This window comes from Anser anser (genome assembly GCF_964211835.1).
Source record: "Anser anser genome assembly, chromosome: W".
In the NCBI taxonomy this organism is placed as follows: domain Eukaryota; kingdom Metazoa; phylum Chordata; class Aves; order Anseriformes; family Anatidae; genus Anser; species Anser anser.
In genome coordinates this window covers 12,293,500-12,315,463 of record NC_139731.1, presented here as the reverse complement: position 1 = coordinate 12,315,463, position 21,964 = coordinate 12,293,500, and the positions used below count along the sequence as shown (strand labels likewise).

Here is a 21,964-nt window from a genome sequence, read left to right as displayed (position 1 = left end):
GGCTGGTCTGCGCTGTCCTTGTCTCCGAGAGCATTGAGGGGCCTTTCCTTGCTCTCACCCTGGGGAAAATAAAACACCTCTGAATGTACTTGCTGGCTGGTGGGAGGGACCCAAAAAAAGGCAAGCGTTAGCTGTTTCCCTCTTGGATGAGAGGAGCGAGGGGGGCAAGCAGCGGTGCGTGGAGCGAAGGTTGGCAAACTGAGTGGGGAGAAACTGCATCGGGCAGGGGCTGCAAAGCAGGAACCACGTGGAGCGGTGAGCATCTCACAAGGACCAAATCCCTCCTGTTGTGAAGAAGCAGCAAAAACACTGCAAAGGGCACACAACTTGGGTAAAACCTTTTCTCCATCGCAAATGTGCTCTTCTCTTGGCATCCATCTTTAATAGAGTTCCCTCTCTTTTTTTTTTTCTTCTTTCTAAGTGCAATGCTGGTGAGCATTGCCAGGGCACTCAGTTCCTTCCCTTGGCAGCACAACACGTGCTCAGCTTCAGAAAAGCAGAGATTTCCCTAGAGTGAGACGTATTTTCATTTACCTGATCAATTATGAGCAATAGAAATTAGAAGGGAGAGTTTGGTAACATCGTGCCTTGCTTGTCCTCTAACGGGATAAAGCTGTTTCTTCCAGAGCCATCTCCAGCTGAGCTTGACGTGGTTATAAGGCATTTTGCTCTTTTTGTCTTCATATACGTGAAAATATTGTCCCATTCATTCTCCTGTTTGCTTCTGCCGCCTATCCTCCATTTCATTTACCCTCATCAACATCATGTCTTTCCTATATGTATAAAATATGTATACATACATGCTTCTCTCATATCCACTTGCTGGCTAAAAATTCGTGGTAGCTGTCAAAGAGTGATACAAGAGCACAATGAAAATACCTTCCTATTTCTCTTAATATTCTGATGATTAATAAATAATAGTAATAAAAAAAACCAGAGTAATACTTTATCTAGGGTTCTCTGAGCCCAAGATACAGGAATAAATATCACCTGTGACACTCCCAGCACTTCTCATTCTCAGAGATGTTTCCAGAGGTTCAGCAATGCAGAAGCCAACGAGAGGCTTCTCATGGATTGGCTGCTTCCTGGGTGCCAGGCTGGCAATGTGGGCAGCAGCATTTTATTGACATTGGAGGTGGCTACAGACAGAGACCAGAAACCTTGAGGCTTTCTGCCAGAGTCTGGGGCAGCCCTAGGTGGGCTATAGCTGCTTGGGCACATATTTATTGCTCTGAACACTTCCTTTTCTTTCCTGTGAGGGTGCTCAACCACTGCAAGGCTGATGCCCTGTGCCTCTCACTGGGCAAGAGGCATTTGGATAATGCCTTCATCTGCAGGCTTCGACGTCTGCTTAGCCCTCAAGTGTTCAGGCACTTGCACTCAATTGTCTTGGTAGGTCCCTGCCAACTGAACTATTCTATTTGATTTGATTCGATTCTATCATGTTCTGCATCACAGGAATGAGAGGGGAGATTTGGAAATTCCCACCGACAGGTCTTGTGCTGGTCTCCTTCTGCTCTCACCTTATCTCATGGCCTTCAGGCTCAGTGTGTCTGCAGCTGGTGCTCTATCAAGGCCCTGCACCGAGCGATTTCCCCCCATCGCCCTATCTCCGGAGCCTGCCCGAGCGGCTCCCATGGGCGCTATCTCCTCTCCCCACCCGCTGGGTGCCTCTGGGAGATGCTTGCACAGTTCTGCAGCCAGATCATGTCCTGGGCTGCCCTGTGATCCTGGCCCTACTGCTGGGGCTTTGCTGGTGCAAAAGTACATCCCTCATCCCTCTCTTTGCTCTTCCAGCTCTTCACCCCTTACAGAGCATCTCTCTGTGTGCCCTGTTTATTTGGAAAGGCTTCCCTTGGTCATCCCCATGGGCTCTGTGCCCCATCCAGCCGTGCTGGACTGAGCTCCAGGGCCAGATTCATGCAAGTGAATAACAAACTTATCAGGACCGACGTGGTGTTTGAGTATTGGGCAACTGGGACCGCTTCACTGCCTGCAGTTATCTGATCCCGGCTCCTCTTACAGTACAGAGAGGCATTTGCAATGGCAAGCGGGGAGAGAAGGGAATCACAACCAGCCCCAAAACAATCACCTTCCTTTTCTTGTCTATAGAAATGGTCCATCAAGCCCAGTACCACTCTTCATGAAAGTCCACCCTTGGACAACCACGGAAGGATGTCAGAAGATGCGATACTTCCCCAGAATAGTTCCCTGTCCTCCGACAATTTTCTGTGACTCAGAGTCCCTGAGTCAGAGGTGTCTTTGTATGTAATAGTCTTCAGCAGATTTTTCTCCCATTAATTTATTTGGTTATTTTTGAAGTTGAGTAAATTTTAAGCATTTGCAACATCCTGTGGCACACAGCTTCCCAGTCTAATGGCCTGTTTGGGTGCAAAATCATTTCCTTTGGTTTGTTTTGATCCTGCCACCTGGTAGTTTTTTTGATGCCCTTATCCTCACGTTGGAGGAGATGATGACCAGTCCTTTTCTACCCAAGTGCTTTCCGCCCTTCATTATTTTACAGGCTCTACCATAACGTTTCCCATGCACATTTTTGGGGGACAGGAGAGTCCCATCCCGCGCAGCTGTCCCTTCTATGGATGCTGAGACCTTAAGCTGTTATGATCACCTGAAGACGACTTCCCTTTGGTCCTCATCCCTTTCATGACAAGCACCACAAGTCTCAGGTGCACCTCCAAAAATTGTCTAAAAGACAAAACAAAAGAAAATGCCCCAAAATGAGATGTCACCACCAAGGTGACTTCAAATTCTCCCCTGTCTGTATTTTCTCCCTTGGGTGCTACTGCTGTCCTAACCTAGACTGCAGGACTGGGGGAACCCATCTCTTTGTGTTTGCTTGCACACAGAGGGGACACAAAAAACCCTTGAGTGACAGCAGAGCACACAGAACAGTGGCACTTTGTGTCCTGGGGGCTTTAGGGTTTCTGTGGGGAACCTGAGCGAGAGCCCAGGACAAGAGCCTCCACACCCACAGGACTTTTGCCAGCTGTTTCTGCAGAGGCAGAGCTTTCATGCCTGGTCTCTGCTAGCACCCTCTTGTGTGGACTCTCCAGTGGCTAGTAATGAGTTTGGTCCGACTTTGGTCTTTCTCCTCCCAGTTAAGCTGCCTGATCCCACAAAGCATCTCCGAAATGCCAGCATCTGGGGGTGAAGCTGCCCCCATTGGTTCAAAGCTAGGAGTGAGGAGGGATCTGGCAGCGACAGGCAGCGTGGTTGCATCATCTCTGTTTCTGTGGGAAGCGAGAGCAGAATGGGAACTGTGAGGGAGCTGCCTGACCGCCCGTGCCAGCCCCGGATCAGCTCTCCTGCACCCTGGTAAACCCTGACACTGCTCTGCCTCAGTTTCCCCATCGGGTGAGCAAAGAGAATGGACCCCAGTGGTCTTGAAGGGTCATTGGGAGCTGGGACAAAGACAAAAAGAGCCAGAGCGGTTAAATCTGAGCTAGGCATGCCTTCCGCTATGCAAGTCATCATCATCACCCTCACCCTGCCAATGTTTTCCCTTCTTGCCCAGGTGATCCCTTTGCCCTGGCACCGTTCGCTCCATCTCAGCCCCGTTTGCCCTTCCCGGCTCTGTGACAGCCAGCGCCACATGAAGTGAGGGAAGGATGGAGGGATGGAGGGGGCACCAGGTGCCTTGGCACTGGGAGGTTTAAGCCATGGATAAATAAATGCCACATTTACATGTTCCTGGCTCTCTCCACTACATTTAGTCTCAGGAGCTGCCTTGGAGATTGATTTTTTTTTTTTTAATGGAGCAATATTCTGCTGGAGGGGGGAGATTGCCGAGGGCTGTTTTCATGGGATCGTGGCAAACAAACCATCACTGATAATGCATTGCACTAATGCGAGAGGTCCGAGCTTCACAGGTCCTTCCCTTCCCTTGGTGTCCCTGGTGTGATTTTTGGAGGCTGCAGGTTGTTTCTTAAGATCAGAAAAAAAAAAAAAAAGAAAGGAAAGGAAAGGAAAGGAAAGGAAAGGAAAGGAAAGGAAAGGAAAGGAAAGGAAAGGAAAGGAAAGGAAAGGAAAGGAAAGGAAAGGAAAGGAAAGGAAAGGAAAGGAAAGGAAAGGAAAGGAAAGGAAAGGAAAGGAAAGGAAAGGAAAGGAAAGAAAAGAAAAGAAAAGAAAAGAGAAGAAAAGAAAAGAAAAGAAAAGAAAAGAAAAGAAAAGAAAAGAAAAGAAAAGAAAAGAAAAGAAAAGAAAAGAAAAGAAAAGAAAAGAAAAGAAAAGAAAAGAAAAGAAAAAAGAAAAGAAAAGGGTTCTCCTCCCTGTTGCTATGTGTAAAGCCCACAGCAACAGCAGGGAAATCAGGCAGACTCACTCTTTAGCCTGTCACAAAAAGCAAGCCAAAAGCAAGCAGAAAATAAAAACAAGGACGCAAAATCATCTACGCAAAAAGCAAACCGGCAATTTAAAAGGAGGCAGACGCTGCTAGTGTGCTATGAAACGTGTGAGCTTCCCATCAGCTCTCTGTACAATTCAGGTCACCCAAGTTTTGCAATAAAGCTGTCAGAGCTGCTGGCTTCGAGCAGTCACAACCAGTACATATGGATTATTTAAGTCCTCTCTGATTTTATGACCTTTTAGGGGATTTTTTTTGTTTGTAAGTGGAGCATGTAACACACTCTCCCAGAGCACAACCCACTCGGGAGGGCTCTGGATGTTGTGGGATCCTGGACCCTGGTGCTGGGGACCTTGTACAGCTCCAGCACTGCTGATGCTGAGATTTGCAAAGCGTGTGCTCCAGCAGAGCGGGCAGGTGAGGCTTCACGAAGCAGGTCACCATCCTGCCATGCCACGTGTGACCGCTGGTGCTGGTGAGATGCAGCAGGGGACCAGCACCCCATCCTCCCTATAGGGACCTGAGCCCTTCAGCCTGTCATTTGAAGGGGACCCGGGGTTGGGCACTTGAAACGACTTTAGAAAAGCACTTGAAATTACTTTAGAAGAAAAGAGGCCTGTTTAATCCTACAGTGAACTGCAGCTTCTGCTGCACTGAGACAGACCCCAAGACCCCACCTCTCCCCAGGAGAGGAAGCAAGGTCCTTGGGTGGCCAGACCATGGCTTTCTGTGGCCATGGCATGGCCAAGGGGTTCAGGGGCTGGATGCAAAGCTCTGGTGGGGAGTGCCCTGGGCAGGAGCTGGCTTTGCCTGTGGGAAGCGTGGGACATCTGCGGGTGATGCTGCCCCCAGGTCCCAGCCCATCCAGTGTTGGCGGGGGCCCCATCCCCTTTCTTGGTGTCACCTCTATGTACCTGCATACTGGTGGCAGGAAAACATGAGCACTTGGGTCCCCTTGAAAGAAAAACTTAGGAACCATGGCCACAAATGACCTTTTTGTTTTGCAAAGCATAAAGGGATGGTAGGCAACACCAGCCCCCTTTTATCTCCTGCAAATCCCCCTTTTTGGACACCAGAGATCCCTGGTGTGGTTCAGTGCTGCCACTGCCCTCCTCGCACCCCAGGGGAAAGTCACCGTGAGAGGACAGCCCTGCTCCACCAGCACAGGTGAACCCAGTGAGAAACAGGCGGAAACAGACATAACCCAAATAGGCAGGGGGGAAAACTCAGCCCCAGTTATTGGTCCCACCAGCACTGTTATTCCACGGGAGATATTTCTGGTACCTCCTGCTTATCCTGGCGTGTGGCAGGAGGCTGTGTGCCCCTGTGCAATTTCTATCTGGGTAGAACAAAGAGATGGGCTGTGGTTGCCCTGGGAAGGGCTGGCGGCCACAGACCTTCTGGGATTTGGGGTAGGACACAGCGTCAGGTATTTGGGTGACTTGGCTGAGAACAGGTGATGATAGCCAGGGGCTGTGTCATGGCTTCTTTAGTGCAATTTAGCTGTTTTTAAGGAAGTATGCATGTTGTTTGGGGGAGTTCTGTCATTTGTAAGATGCCATGCTGACTACGGCGTCCGGACAGCTGGTGGCGATGAAGGATTTCCCCAGGGGCATGCTGATGCTAGCTCTCCATCCACCTGCACCTCCTAGGAAAGCATCAGCTCAGGGACACCACACCAAGGAAACTGCCAGGCTCCAGGGGATGGAGCCAGGGAACGGATCCCTCCCATTCCTGGGTGTGGGGCCGGGGCATGGCCAGACACAGGATCCTGTGGCTTTTTGGGCAAGTGGGAGGTGGTGGTGGAAGGCGAGCAGTGCCTGTGAGGGCGGGCACAGGGAGTGGCATGCTGTGAAGTAATTTTTGATGATTATTATTAGTATTAGCATTTAAGAATGGGGCCTAATTAATGACTTGCTAGGTGCTGAAATACTTTGTTAAATAGCCTCTTGCAGGAAAGGCGTCACCGGCACTGCTGCAGGGCTGGCCGGGTCACCCCGGGACAGCACGTATGTACGTATACGTAAGTGTATACGTGTGCGTGTGTGTATGTATGTGCATGTGTAGGTGTGTGCCTCCAAAGGGAGGCTGTTTTGGGGCGGGTGTTACAAGGGGATGCTGAGGTGCTTTCACCAGTGACACCCGTGGGCATCCCGGTCACCCACCCAGAGCTGCTGCTCGCTCCCTGGTGGCAGTCCCTCGTCCCCTGTCGCTCTCAAGCAGCACAGGGATGTGACCTTGTGGGCAGTGATGATCAAACGAGTTTTACCAGCCTTCCTAAAAATCCCGAGCAGGGCTGTAATTACCCTCAACCTGAATCAGAGGGGGCCCGACCCCACAGGTATGCCCATAGCAGCTAGAGATGTCAGGCAGTGAATCATGGCACAGTGGGGTCAGGACACAGTGAACTGGAAATTTGGGAGAGGAACTGAGCTGGACCAGGGGACCCTGGCGTTTCAGGGCACTGGTGGAGATGGAACTGCTCTGCTTCCCTGAGAGCCTGAGCCGGATGCAGCAAAGGCAGGTGGATAATCAGGCGCCCAAGTGAATATACACACGGGTGAGAGCATGCTCGAGTAAGTGTTGCTCGGGTTAGTGTGTGCTCAGGTGAGCACAATGGGCTGAGTGGCACCCATATGTGCGGCACCCATGCGGGTGAGCACTCGAAGAGCTGGAAATAGAAATAAAATTATCCGAATCCCAAATCTGTGACCTCCCACTAGGGGATGCACATGGGATGGGCCTTTAAATACCCTGACAACCTGAATCTAGCTGGACCTGAGGTTTGGAGCTGTTTCTGCAAAGGCACCATCTTAAAGGGAATATTTCTCCTGCTCCAGTAACCCACTTGTAGGCTTCAACCAGCTGCCCTTGCTTACCCCAGCCTTGCAGGAGTTTCCCTATGCAACCTGGGCTCTGCAGTTTTGTCTTGTGCACTCTGCAGGTTACATGCGGGATGCCCACCCTGACAAATTGTGAAGTAGTGCTCCCCTGGCTGCTCTGAGCTTGTCCTACCCGGGAGCACACTGGCAATGCTGCCTGTGGCCTGGCTCCTTTGGGAAACAAAGCTATTTTCTGGGTGTGTTGAAAACTTCAGGCATAGTATTTTTGCAGTAACTCAGTTTGGTCAGAAATCCTCGTGCCAGAAGCCATGCACAGCTCCTGCTGAACCACCTGAGGCATCACTTGGTAGGACAGGGCTGTTACACCCAACCATGGAGAGCCCGTCCATGTGGACAGAGCAAACCATCTCTGCTGTCTGCCAGGCAGATCAGAGGGGGGCCCTAGATCACTCCTCGGCCTTGTTTTTGGGGCTGTTTGGGGACCAAGCTGCTTGGGTGCAAATGTTACGGTGCCTCTGATTCGTGGAAGAACTCTATAACTCAAAGCAAATGAGTCATAAAGTAGGTATGTGGTTTATTTCGGCGCCGGGCGCATGCGGGATAGCTCCCAAAGGCATGCGCACCTTGCTTTGGTTATATGCAGTAAAGAGTTACATATGCATGAAGTTTCCCAATACGCCTATGCATATGCATAACCTATCCCCGCTTTGTATTAAAATTAGCTCCAATAAGTCATTTCCATAAACTCCTCCCATCTGCGCCTGCGCAGTGCCTTCTGGTGGTGGTCATTGGGGGGTCATGGGGATGAAGTCCAATAACTCCTCTTCATCACCACTAGTTGACCCCCTGCCTTTGTACAGACTCAGCTGCTCCTTGGCTCTTGTCCAAACCACAAGGTCGGTCTCAGCTGGTTTTTGAGACAGCTTCCTCATTTTTGTCAGGAAACATCTTCTGTGAGGGGCCCCGAGACTCCTTGTTTCGGTTAATTTGCACAGTAGTAAGCAAAGACACCCAGCAATATCTATTTTAAAGCGGTTAAGCAAGCCCCCATTCTTCCTGGCTTTCATAATTACGATTGTTTTATTTAGAAATCATTAATACGATTAAGCAAGCCCCCATTCTTCTATCCCTGGCTTCACCTCCTGCTCCAGGCTGGGTTGAAAGCTGCTGTGGGCTGACTTTTGCAAGGAGGAGTTGGCCATTTTGCCTGGAAGCTAGGAAATGACGGAGAGCTGCAAACACTGTCCTGAGCACATTAGCAGGATGTACTGGAGCAAAAAAACAATTATGTGAGAAAAACACCAAAAATCCTGTTGTGAGAGAATTTTGGAGATAAGCAAAGCCCCTGGGGGATGCAAACAGAGGGCTGGAGCCAACCTGGGGCTGCCCCCATCCCATGATGACCCGTGGTATTAGGACTGCTGCAGTGATGTGACTGGGCATGGTTTGTTGCAAACTGTATGTAAGCTCGTGAAAATTGTAGGGCATGTAGGGGCTCTCCTCATTTACAGGTTGAACATGATACTGTTATAAATGACTGAGTCCCAAATAGGATTACAATCAAAGTTTACAATTTATTAAATGAATAGAGGCAAGCAAACAGCGCTGGGTGCGCCGGGAGTCTCTGCTCCACCAGGACGCACACCTGTTACGTAAGGCAGCTGGTTTTTATGCTCCTAGGCTAATACATATTCATTACTACTTCTAGAAGAGGCAGGGTTATTATAATTGGTTTCCCGAATCCGAAGTCCTCCCAGGTGCGCCTGCTTATCAGTCTCTGTTAGTTTCTCGGGGGCCGCTCGGACGGGGAGGCTCATATTCTTCCTCCTTATCTAGTGGTCTCTTGGCCGGCTGTCAGAAGTTACTGCACGTCCGTGCAAAGTCAGCAGTTTTTCTCTGAAGAAATCCCTTTGTTCTCTTCTCGCCTAAACCCAGGCCTCAATGTTAACCCTTCAAAACCCCTTAGTGGCACGAATTGCTGGACCATTCCTTACAATTCCTCCCTTTTTTTTTTTTTTAGTATCATCAATTCGTGTCTCTTCTTCAGCTTTTGTTAGTAGCAGTTGGATTTCATCAGTCAGTTCTCGGGGTGTCCATTTCTTAAGCATCATTATCGACACATCACCTTTTCTCTCCCAAAGTCATCACAAATTGGGTGCTATTTATTATCCGCCGTATCAACAACGTAAAGCAAGGTATCATACAAGGTATAAACAATAATGTCATTACACCACATAAAAATAAAAATAGCATTCTTTTAACCCATGGTCCACCGGGCAACCATGAAAAGAAATCCCAATCCATACCCTTCCAAGTTTGTACTGGGACGTGGGCTAGCTTTTTAATTTCTTTTGTTATCTGCTTAACCACTTTTCCATTATCATCAATTTGTAAACAACAATTAGAATCGTTCAGTTTTCCACACACTCCCCCTTCTTCTGCTAGTAAATAGTCTAAGACCATTCTACGTTGAAAGATAGCATTCCTCATCTGAGTGGATTGATCAGCCAGAAGATCCAAGGTCGTCGCTGTTTGATTGGTTACAACTTCGAGGATAGCTTGCGACCTAATTATTCGGTTCAAATTATAAATAGGTTCTCGGGCTCCTGATACCAACTCATTCGGGTTCCAGGTAGCTGGCCCATAATGCTGTATGATTCTTTCAGGAGGCCATTCATCCTTTCCCCATTTTTGGGCACTATCCCCGGATAAGGAAGTATCAATAGATCGTTTTACTCTGTTCAGGTCATCATATAATCTTATTCCTAAATGATTTCCTTGTGTTTGTGACAATAAAAAGAACAAGGGTCTTATGTACCCCACATAGCATATTCCCGACCAGTTTCCGGGTAGCCTCTTGTAAGCATGTTTGCCACACACCCAATAATGTCCCTTTAGGGCCCACGTCCCGTTTGGAAAAGGACCATCCCATCCATCTTTACCCTTTGGGGCGTGATAATACAGAGTGTCCTTGTTACCGAGTGGTCCTGTTACAATGTCTGCCCCGTTTGTACTCGTATATGCACGCTTCCAAGCTCCCACGTTGGGTTTCCACTTACAGTCACAATTCAGTTCTCTTTGGCGACCTGTCATATTATAAGCCTTTTTCGCCGTCCAATCTTGAGAGTGTGGGAAGCGCCTTCAATCATGGGGTTGGGCCCGCTTTCAGAGCTTGTGTTACCATTCAGCCCTTCAGGGTGATCCAGCTCCTGGAAAAACTAATCACAATTTTATTATGGGTTTAAAAGGTTCTCATGTTATTTTTCTCAGGACAACCTGATCTTGGTGTGGGAGAAGTCCGGTCGAGGCACTCTCACTCAGCGGTCAATACCCATAGGGGTTGCCTCCCTCGGTAGACCATACACGCCGCAGTGGAGGGTCCTACCCCGGTCTTGCCTTCTCCCTTTCCTCCCTTCAGCCTTGTCCTCTTTATCCAGTGCCCTTAATTCATGCAGAACCTCATTGCTGGGATATCAGTTCCTCTTTAGTCTCCGTTTCAGTTCCCCAGGAGTGGACTCAACCCTCCAGGCTTCGGCAGTTATTGGTCCTTTTATTCTGGATGCGTGGGTCCAACCCCTTTCTGCTGTTCTCACAGCTGTTTCAGTAGTAAGTAAAACAAGGTACAGTCCCTCCCATCGGGGGTTCAATGATTCTTCTCTCCAGGTTTTTATTAAGACCTTGTCTCCTGGTTGTATTTTATGAATAGCAAATCCTAAAGGTGGTGTCTGAGTCATCATCCCAATTTCTCTTAGCTCCTGTAATCTCCTTCCAATGGTAATTATGTATTTCTGGATACTATGATCCTCAACTACATTGTTCCCTAGGGGCATCCCTTGAGAATAAGGCATACCATATAACATTTCATATGATGATAATCCAGTCTCACTGTGTGGTTTAGTTCTTATGTTTAAAAGTGCCAATGGTAAGCATTTCGTCCAGGGCAGCTGTGTCTCGATCATTAACTTAGCCAATTGTTGTTTTATTGTTTGATTCATCCTTTCTACTTTCCCTGAGCTTTGTGGGTGCCACGGAGTGTGGTATTCCCACTGAATACCTTTCAAGGGGTACATCCTTCAAATCTTTGTGGCTGGCGTATGTTCGATTATTTCCACACAATTGTGTTCCAACGGTCCTTCTTCTGGAACGGTTCCTAGAAATACTGCTGGATATAACAGGTTAGTCGTTTTCAAGGTTATGTCATCTTGTTCAGTTAGGATTGCCTGATATTTCATCATCCGGCTGGGTGATAACCAGTGCCCCCCCCACTTTGTTCCAAAACGGTTGTTACCATATGTGGTCCAAAAACTTCAATACGTTTTCCCATTTGAAGGCAAATAATTTTCTACTATCTTTATCAAGAGGTATGCAAAAGAAGGCATCCTTTAAATCTATCACGGTAAACCATTTATATTTCCCTTTCACAGATGTTAACAATGTGTAAGGATTAGCTACTACCGGGTGAATATCCTTTGTTATTTCATGTATTGCTCTAAGATCTTGTACAAATCTATACTCGCCATTGGGCTTCTCTACTGGAAAAATTGGAGTATTGTATTCCGATTTACATTCTTCCAGAATCTGATATTTGAGAAATTTGTCAATAATTTTCACCATTCCCGTGCCTAGCTTCTATCTTAAGCGGATATTGTTTGATTCAAACAGGTTTGGCTCCTTCCTTTAATTCCACCTTTACCAGTTGTGCCAGTTTCGACTTCCCTGGTACATCTGTTTCCCGTACTGTTGCTATAACTGCATTTTCTACTTCTCTTGGAATATTAACAAAGGGTTTATCTTTGATCATTAGGATTTGGCCTACTTTGGACTCAGGTACCTTCATTATTAATTCTCCATCCTCAAAGGTTATTGTTGCATCTAATTTGGCTAATAAATCCCGTCCCAAGAGTGGCATCGGGCATTCTGGTACATACTAAAATTCATGGGTTAGTTCCTTACCCCCAAAACGCAAATCAAGGGGTTGTAAGAATGACCATTCCTCCTCTTTCCCTGTGGCTCCAATTATTGTAGTTGTCTTAGTTCCTAATCGTCCTTTTAAACTATTTAACACTGAATATGTTGCTCCTATTACATTTACAGCCTAATTAACACAGAGAAAGAAGCTCCCATAACCAACAAAAAATTCAAGCCTCTGTCTTCGTTTCCTAGCTTTATTTCAACTAGTGGACCTGCTAGGGTAGATGCCCCAGGTCCCCATCATTCCTGACTGTTGTAAGTTTGTCCTGCAGCCTAAGACAATTTCTTTCTGATATCAGGGGCCGATTGCCCTGGAAAGAGGCTAGCCAGTTGCCTCTCTCTCTCTTTTTTTTTTTCTTTTTTTTTTTAAGCCAGGTCCATTTTTTTTTTTTTTTCATTGCATTTCAAAGTTGGTCCAGAAATTCAAAAATTCCATAAATTCCATAGGGGTTTCTTTTGGACCTTGTTGGAACAGATTCTCAATTCCCAATAGCCAATTTAACCAGATTTTGGTATTTACATAATTTCCGGGGTGATTAGGGTCTCAGTGAGGGGGTCGGTCAGGGGAATGCAATCGTTGACAGTTCCCTGAGCGGTCCCATTGGCAATCTGAGCTCACACAGGAACTCAGGTTGTTTCAAGAGTTAGCTGCTTTTCTGTTTCCACGACAACTCTCTCGGACCCATCACGGTCCCCCTGCCCCAGAGGGCTCACACCGCGATTTAGAGATCTCAGCCTCGGGTTGAGGCGGAACTATTAACATTCCTACATCCTCTTTCCCTGCTCATTCAACTTCAAACAGCTCTGTTAAATACTACATGCCACACAACCTTTAACACCTCCAACACCCCTTTTAACACTTCCTTTATCTTTCTCCAGCCTGTACTTTTCTAATGCCAACACCAAAGGCTCAGTCAGGGGCCAACTTAATTCCAAACCTTTTCCCTGCAACATGCTGAAACAACATTTTATTTGTTAACATTTATTAACAATTATCTACACTAATGCACGCAGCATGGGTAACAAACAGGAGGAGCTGGAAGCCATTGTGCAGCAGGCAGGCTACGACTTGGTTGCCATCACGGAGACGTGGTGGGACTGCTCCCACGACTGGAGTGCTGCAATGCCTGGCTATCGGCTCTTCAGGAGGGACAGGCAGCACAGAAGGGGTGGTGGCGTGGCTCTCTACATTAGAGAATCTTTCGATGTTGTAGAACTCCAGGCTGGGAATGATAAGGTTGAATCCCTGTGGGTTAGGATCCGCGGGAAGGCCGGCAAGGCTAGCATCCTGGTGGGGGTCTGTTATAGACCGCCGAACCAGGATGAGGAGACGGATGAGGAGTTTTATAGGCAACTGACAGAAGTTGCAAAATCGTCGGCGCTTGTCCTCGTGGGGGACTTCAACTTCCCGGACATATCCTGGAAACACAACACGGCACAGAGAAAGCAGTCTAGGAGGTTTCTGGAGAGCGTGGGAGATAGCTTCCTGACGCAGCTGGTCAGTGAACCTACCAGGGGTGGTGCCCCGCTAGACCTTCTCTTCACAAACAGAGAAGGACTGGTGGGAGATGTGGTGGTCGGAAGCTGTCTGGGGCAGAGTGACCACGAAATGGTAGAGTTCTCTATTCTTGGCGAGGCCAGGAAGGGGACCAGTAAAACTGCTGTCTTGGACTTCCGGAGGGCTGACTTTGAGCTGCTCAGGACACTGGTTGGCCGAGTCCCTTGGGAGGCGGTTCTGAAGGGCAGAGGAGTCCAGGAAGGCTGGGCGCTCCTCAAGAAGGAAATCGTGATGGCACAGGAGCGGTCCGTCCCCACGTGCCCAAAGATGAGCCGGCGTGGAAGAAGACCGGCCTGGCTCAACAGAGAGTTGCGGCTGGAGCTTAGCAGAAAAAAGAGGGTTTATAATCTTTGGAAAAAAGGGCGGGCCACTGAGGAGGACTACAAGGATGTAGCGAGGCTGTGCAGGGAGAAAATTAGAAAGGCCAAAGCTCATCTGGAGCTCAATCTGGCTACTGCCGTTAAAGACAACAAAAAATCCTTTTACAAATACATCAACGCGAAACGGAGGACTAGGGAGAATCTCCATCCTTTACTGGATGCGAGGGGAAACCTAGTTACTAAGGATGAGGAAAAGGCTGAGGTGCTTAATGCCGCCTTTGCCTCAGTCTTTAGCGGCAATACCGGTTGTTCTCCGGACACCCAGTGCCCTGAGCTGGTGGAAGGGGATGGGGAGCTGGATGTGGCCTTCGCTATCCATGAGGAAATGGTTGGCGACCTGCTACGGAGCTTGGATGTGCGCAAGTCGATGGGGCCGGATGGGATCCACCCGAGGGTACTGAGAGAACTGGCGGAGGAGCTGGCCGAGCCGCTTTCCATCATTTATCGGCAGTCCTGGCTATCGGGGGAGGTCCCGGTTGACTGGCGGCTAGCCAATGTGACGCCTATCTATAAGAAGGGCCGCAGGGCAGACCCGGGGAACTATAGGCCTGTCAGTTTGACCTCAGTGCCGGGGAAGCTCATGGAGCAGATTATCTTGAGGGTCATCACGCGGCACTTGCAGGGCAAGCAGGCGATCAGGCCCAGTCAGCATGGGTTTATGAAAGGCAGGTCCTGCTTGACGAACCTGATCTCCTTCTATGACCAAGTGACGCGCTTGGTGGATGAGGGAAAGGCTGTGGACGTGGTCTACCTTGACCTCAGTAAGGCTTTTGACACCGTTCCCCACAACATTCTCCTCAAGAAACTGGCTGCTCGGGGCTTGGACTGGCGTACGCTTCGCTGGGTTAGAAACTGGCTGGATGGCCGGGCCCAGAGAGTTGTGGTGAATGGAGTCAAATCTGGCTGGAGGCCGGTCACTAGTGGAGTCCCCCAGGGCTCGGTACTGGGGCCGGTCCTCTTTAATATCTTTATTGATGATCTGGATGAGGGCGTCCAGTGCACCCTCAGTAAGTTTGCAGATGACACCAAGCTAAGTGCGTGTGTCGATCTGCTCGAGGGCAGGAAGGCTCTGCAGGAGGATCTGCATAGGCTGGAGCGATGGGCTGAGGTCAACTGCATGAAGTTCAACAAGGCCAAGTGCCGGGTCCTGCACCTGGGCTGCAACAACCCCAAGCAGAGCTACAGGCTGGGAGATGAGTGGCTTGAAAGCTGCCTGGCCGAGAAGGACCTGGGAGTATTGGTGGATAGTCGGCTGAATATGAGCCAGCAGTGTGCCCAGGTGGCCAAGAAGGCCAACGGCATCCTGGCCTGTATAAGAAGCAGTGTGGCCAGCAGGTCGAGGGAAGTGATTGTGCCCCTGTACTCGGCTCTGGTGAGGCCGCACCTCGAGTACTGTGTTCAGTTTTGGGCCCCTCGCTACAGGAAGGACATGGACGTGCTCGAGCGAGTCCAGAGAAGGGCGACCAAGCTGGTGAGGGGTCTGGAAAACAAGTCTTACGAGGAGCGGCTGAGGGAGCTGGGCTTGTTCAGCCTGGAGAAGAGGAGGCTCAGGGGCGACCTCATCGCTCTCTACAGTTACCTGAAAGGAGGCTGTAGAGAGGTGGGGGTTGGTCTATTCTCCCACGTGCCTGGTGACAGGACGAGGGGGAATGGGCTAAAGTTGCGACAGGGGAGTTTTAGGTTGGATGTTAGGAAGTACTTCTTTACCGAAAGGGTTATTAAGCATTGGAACGGGCTGCCCAGGGAGGTGGTGGAGTCACCATCCCTGGAGGTCTTTAAAAGACGTTTAGATGTAGAGCTTGGGGATATGGTTTAGTGGAGTACTTAGTGTTAGGTCGGAGGTTGGACTCGATGATCTTGAGGTCTCTTCCAACCTAGAAAAATCTGTGAATCTGTGAATCTGTGAAACATATCACTATACAACATTTCATCCTATTTTCCTTCTCTCCTCAAAAACATTAATTGCAAGACACTGTTATAGTCGATTGATCCATAAAGTGGCCATTTAGCTTATATAGTGGCCACCATTGATTGCAATACTTAGTGAAAGTCCTCTTGCTTTCTGTGCCCCCATTTCTAACAATATCCTTCCAATGTGCCAATATGCACCCAAGGAGGCTTTTTTTTTTTTTTTAGGACGTCTTTGTTTTGGATTTTACTCATTTCCTTGATTTCCCATTCCCTTTTATTTATTTATATTAGTTACTGTCCCTTGTTTCAATTTCCACGCAAACCTTTTTATTGCAGGTTTTTACTATCTTTTCCTAATCTTCTTCCCAAATGTCCCAATTCTCTGGGATTAAACTCTTCTTTCCACATACAAACTTTACTATTTCAGATTATTAATGAGCCCCATTCCAATCATAAATCCGCAGGACTTCGGAAAAACACCTGAAGCACTCAGCCTTCTGTCTTCTAGACAAACAATAACACCTTTTCCACAAAATTTACATTTCAATAAGACCGAATTTCAAGCCAAATGCTAATTTTTCTCATGCACTTTGTTAGTAAGCCCCCACAAAACAAGGAATCACTCCTGTGTATCCGTCAAGATGGGGGTTTAAAAGGTATTGAGGCCTAAATAAATTCGCTCTCCCCCTTCTTACCAAATTCCCAGAGCTCAGGCCCGAACCACCAAAGAAGTGACTCTCCGTTCTACCACTTTGATAATCAGTCAGCCCCGCTCCCCCGATACTTGGGAAACTGACCAAACACCACCGCGAATATACCCAAACTTCTAAACTGTTACTTAGATAAGGCTCCCACCTTCCTCCTTGACACAGTCAAAACATTTAAGAACAAAACAGGATTACAAGATGCACCACCGGGGGTGGATTGTTAGGATATAGAGGTGGTGGGTTATCCAATGGCTCCCATTCATCATCTTTTTCTTTTTCCTTTTTTTTTATTTTTTATTTTTTTGTTCTCTTCTTCGTCAAACTTCTCGTCTGCTTTTAGTGTAAATATTGAGGCTGGAAAAGGACGTGAAGTCCTGATCCATAATCCTGCATAATCACTTTCCTCCTGGCTAAAAGGTTCCTTTGAATTAACATGTATATTTAAGGCCTGGCAAACCCAGTCTTTGAAGGATCCGAAAACGGGCCAAAAGACATGTGGTCTTAAAGGCTCCTTTGGCCATTCTGTCATACAATACTGGACCATTTTTAATTTACTTTTTTCCTTTTCTGGGGCCCCTATCGTTCCAATTTCTAATCATTATCCCTAATGGACTTTCTGGTGGTATGTCTGGTAATTTGCTCCCTTTTCTCTGGTCCCGGGTCTTCCATTTTGTCTGACCCATCTAGGAATTTTACTGTGGCAATTCCTACAGCCCTTGGTTGCCTTAGTGAGAGTGTCTTGCAGGGGGTTTAGGACCTATCACCCACCCACGAATCCTAGAGGAATCGCTTCGGTCCTTCACCGGCCAAGTCCCTCGCGGGAGATTGGAACCGCGGTTAGAAGACCTCCACAATCGCTTCGGAACTACGTTCCGTCTCAGTCACACTCTCACACACACACAGGCAACCGAATCCCACCCAACCGAACGGTATACGCCTTAAATACTTACGACTCCGTCGTCTTCGTTCGGATCTTCGCGCGCAGAATTACGGGCAAAATATAGTGCTGCAGCCGGCAAAGGGAGCTCATAAAAAAAATCTAAATCTTTGCTTGCCCTTATTCAGGTTCAAGATGGCGTTAGCCCCGACCTGACTCGAACAGGAGCCACCAAATGGTGGGGGCACCCCTCCTAGATCAAGTCAGAATTCAGGAACCAAGACCATCCCGGACGAGCCCCCAATTGTTATAAATGACTGAGTCCCAAATAGGATTACAATCAAAGTTTACAATTTATTAAACGAATAGAGGCAAGCAAACAGCGCTGGGTGTGCCGGGAGTCTCTGCTCCACCGGGACGCACACCTGTTACGTAAGGCGGCTGGTTTTTATGCTCCTAGGCTAATACATATTCATTACTACTTCTAGAAGAGGCAGGGTTATTATAATTGGTTTCCCGAATCCGAAGTCCTCCCAGGTGCGCCTGCTTATCAGTCTCTGTTAGTCTCTCGGGGGCCGCTCGGACGGGGATGCTCATATTCTTCCTCCTTATCTGGTGGTCTCTTGGCCGGCTGTCAGAAGTTACTGCACGTCCGTGCAAAGTCAGCAGTTTTTCTCTGAAGAAATCCCTTTGTTCTCTTCTCGCCTAAACCCAGGCCTCAATGTTAACCCTTCACACCCCTTAGTGGCACGAATTGCTGGACTATTCCTTACAAAATTTCGGAGGTTGGACTCGATGATCTTGAGGTCTCTTCCAACCTAGAGAAATCTGTGAATCTGTGAATACTTAGTGACATGGTTTAGTGGTGATATTGGGCATAGGGAGATGGTTGGACCAGATGATCCTGGAGGCCTTTTCTAACCTTTCTGATTCTGTTATTCTATAGTTTGACTCTGTGGTTCCCCTAGCTGAGTGGCTGTGGTGTCTCATTACGAGACCACGAAATTCCCACAGCTCTGCCCTCAGCCCCGTTCCCTCTGCAGCCACCCCACTCTGTGACACCCCAAGCACACACCCCACAGCGCCAGCCCTGCCCGAGGCCTGGAGCACAGAGCCACACGGCCCCGCAGGCTGGGTGCTGCCTGTGTCAAGGTGAAACCCCCAAACGTCCCCATTTTGCACCCCCCTCAGCCGTGCCGCCAAGCGCGCACAACCACCAACCCCCCCCCCCCCCCCCCCCCCGGCACGACCTGCCGCAAAGCAATGAAGAGCTACCCCTCCCTCTCAAACAAACTTGCCGGGGGCGGGGTGGGAGGAGGAGGCGACCAATCGGGAGCCCGAAGAGGTGCGTGCGGGCCAATGGGCGGGCGGTAGGCGGCCGCTAAGCGGGGTGGGCTGCGCCGTGGCGGACGGCAGGGAGAAGGGAGAAGGGAGAAGGGGGAAGGGGGAAGGGGGAAGGGGGAAGGGGGAAGGGGGAAGGGGGAAGGGGGAAGGGGGCCGGGGGCCGGGGGCCGGGGGCCGGGGGCGTTTTCTTCTCGCAGGGGTTTAAGGAGCCGGCAGAAGCAGTGGTAGGTGGAACAGGGTTCGCAGCTCCTAGGCAGAAAGAGGCTGGCTCTGGTGGGGAGGCTGAGCAGGGCCGAGCAGCGAGGAACTGAACCGCTTTAACGAGACAGAGGATCTTTTTCACTCCAGCCTGCTCCGCCTGCAGGTGAGCCCCACCTGTGCTTAAGGCCCGGGGGGGATTTTTGGGGCAGTGTCAGGCTGTGAGCAGGCTGCGGAGCTCTCCTGGTGTGTCCCTTGTGGGAGCTGGGTTGGGGGACAATGAGCATGGTGTAGGGACAAAGCGTAGGCTTCATGAGACTTACAGTGTGTTCTTGGGATCTCAGCTGTAGTTGTTATTGCCACCCCGGGCTTTTTGCTTCATTTATTGCTTTAAAATTGAAAGTTTCTAGCAGATGGTTGCAGTGTGTTGGAAGTATGAGTGCTGCATCTTGCTGTGCGGTGATCTATTGTTTATCAGGGTTGGTGGTAACGCCACCATGTGTACCTGGCTGTTGCAAATCTTCTGAGTGGGACAGGAGGGTTTTTGTGTTCTAGGGAAACAAGCAGCCTGTCTTAGGAGGGGGTGCTAACTAAATAGCACCTGGTGGCCCTCACATCTGTGGGTTTTACCAGGAGCAGCTCTGATTTCCTGACCACTTGTTAGTTTTGGTAGCAGGATCTCTAGGATCTCATTCACGATGTGAACCTGCAAGGTTGCTTCCTGGAGCTGGCACTTTGTCATGCAAAAACCTCTCTGAGAGCAAAGCCTATGGGTGTCATACCAGTTTTTTCATGGCTGGAACTCACACAGAAGTCAATGGAACAGAGCTGAATTCCATCAAGCACTTCACAGGAGAGGGCAGGAGCTCCTGCAGAGGACTGACAGTTTTCTCAGCTCTGAGATAAGTTTTTGCAGAGACCCAGGCATTGCCCAGCTCACTTGGTGTCTTTACCTGGCTTGCCATCAGTGGTGCAGTTCTAGTATTGTAGCTGCTTTTCACGGTCCCCTTTCCCCTGCAGACTGAAGAACTTCTGAAGGAGATGAAGAAGATTGATGCCTTCCTCCATGAAATTAACGGCCTGCTGAGTGCCATTCCAGAGACCTCAGGAAGTGACATAGGTCCCAGGGGGCTGGAGGAGGCAGCGAGGCCCCTGTGTGGAGCAGGCTCTGCTGATGACAGAGCCAGTTCCCCATGGGAACCTCCCTTAGGGACAGAAAAAATACTGCCTTGCTTTATGTTGGAGGGGGTCTTGAAGTTCTGGCTGTGGGTGCCTGCCAGCTCAGGGCAGCGCTGTGTGGGAGGAGGGGTCTTGTTCTGTGCCCATCTGCTCTTGGTGATGCTTAAAGCCTTTATTTCTCCTGCCTGTCCCTAGCTCACCAACCAGATGTGGCTCCCTGGGGATATGAAGGTGCCGCTCTGCAGGTGCCTTTTGGTGTGAAGGGCAAGTTCCGCTTCCTGCCCCCGGCCCAGCTGAGCGTGGTGGGCAGCTACCTGCTGGGCACCTGCATTAAGCCTGAGATCAACGTGGATGTGGCCATGACGGTGCCATGGGTGAGTCTGGCTGTGCCTGAGCTGAGCCCCATCTTCTCCTGTCCCCTGTGGTCCTGTTCCTGTCCTCAATTCCAGACACAAACACACAGTGTGGCAACTTCTGTGAGGAGCTGGGGAGTGAGACTTCAGTGCTGATGTTGGTTCAGGGATTTCAGTGGCTTTGGTTTTAGCTCCTTGTGATGGTCTTCATGCCCCCTGCCTGGGCTGAACCTCCTCTATGTTGCTGGGAAAGTAGAATGTTGTCTGGCTTTGAATGCCATTGCACTTCTGCCCCTACTGCCAAGTCTGTGTTAGAGGGAGGCTGATGTTTGCAGGCTGTTACTGGCCTAGAGCTGCCTCCTCTTGTTGTTCAGTGTGGCTCTGATGGGCTTTGGGAAGATACAGTGTCCTGTTAGGCTGCATAGTTCCGCTCTGTGATCTTAAAGCCTGGTGAATCAGCAAGGTGGTGTTCCTCAGTTCCTCGCTGACCTGGAGCTCTCTCGGGCCGTAGCTGTGTGTTGGAGATGGGGGGAGCTGTGGGTGTGGTGCCTTGGGCTTAACCAGGCTCTGCCCGCAGGAGAGCTGAGATTCCCCTGTCCCTCTCCTTGCAGGAAGTCTTCCAGGACAAAGACAACCTGAACCAGCGCTACCACCGCAAGAGAGCTCTGTATCTGGCCCACATTGCCCACCACTTCTCCAAGGAGAGGCTCTTTGGCAGCGTGAAGTTTGCCTACATGAACAGCAACCATCTCAAGCCCATCCTGCTCCTCAGGCCCCAAGGTAGAGCTTGCCCCTTCCTCCAGCAGAGGGATCAGTTTGGGGCTGTCCTTGCAATTGGTGATACATGTTGGAGCTTTGCTCCCAGTTCTCCCTCCCCTCATCCCTCACCCATCCTCGTCCTTGAGGTCTCTTCCCCTCCTAGGGTTTTTGAGCCTTCCTCTGCAGCTTGTCTAGGCTCCCCAGCCTTGCTGGCTTGCCCACCCTCTGGGCACCTCAGGGAGCAAAGCAGACCCTACAGAAACATGGCTCTGTCTGGCACTGCCCTTCTTGTCCAACCTCCTCACCCCTGTTTCCCGTTATCATCTTCCCCCTTTGGTGCTTACAGGCAAGGACGAGAAGCTGGTTACTGTTTGACTTCACACCTGTCCTGCCCCAGGTTTCTTCAAGCCAAGCCACTTCCAAACAAGCAAGAACAACATCCGGACAGCCTGGTTCATGGAGCAGAGCGCCCCCAAAGAAGGTAGGGCCTGGGCTGGGGGAACACGAGGCTGCTTGTTTCA

General features: G+C 49.6%; 1 protein-coding gene and 1 long non-coding RNA gene across 3 annotated transcripts in view; one reads left to right on the top strand and one right to left on the bottom strand.

Annotated features, from left to right (window-relative positions):
* Positions 1-8,763: 8,763 nt before the first annotated feature.
* Positions 8,764-18,797, bottom strand: LOC310888579. Of its 2 annotated transcripts, none has more exons than XR_014575946.1 (2): positions 17,684-18,797; positions 8,764-11,368 (listed from the first exon to the last, which is right to left on the bottom strand). It is a non-coding gene; the product is annotated as an uncharacterized lncRNA (long non-coding RNA). The 2 variants fall into 2 exon arrangements; XR_014575947.1 differs by having other exon boundaries at positions 8,764-11,365.
* A 305-nt stretch (positions 18,798-19,102) lies between these two features.
* Positions 19,103-21,964, top strand: part of LOC310888614 (nucleolar protein 6-like) — a 39,194-nt gene continuing 36,332 nt past the window's right edge. The window contains 5 exon segments of the mRNA XM_083815489.1: positions 19,103-20,566; positions 20,569-20,705; positions 21,296-21,464; positions 21,790-21,815; positions 21,819-21,924. Of these exon segments, the coding sequence (XP_083671615.1) occupies positions 20,539-20,566; positions 20,569-20,705; positions 21,296-21,464; positions 21,790-21,815; positions 21,819-21,924 (466 nt within the window). The 5' untranslated portion in view covers positions 19,103-20,538.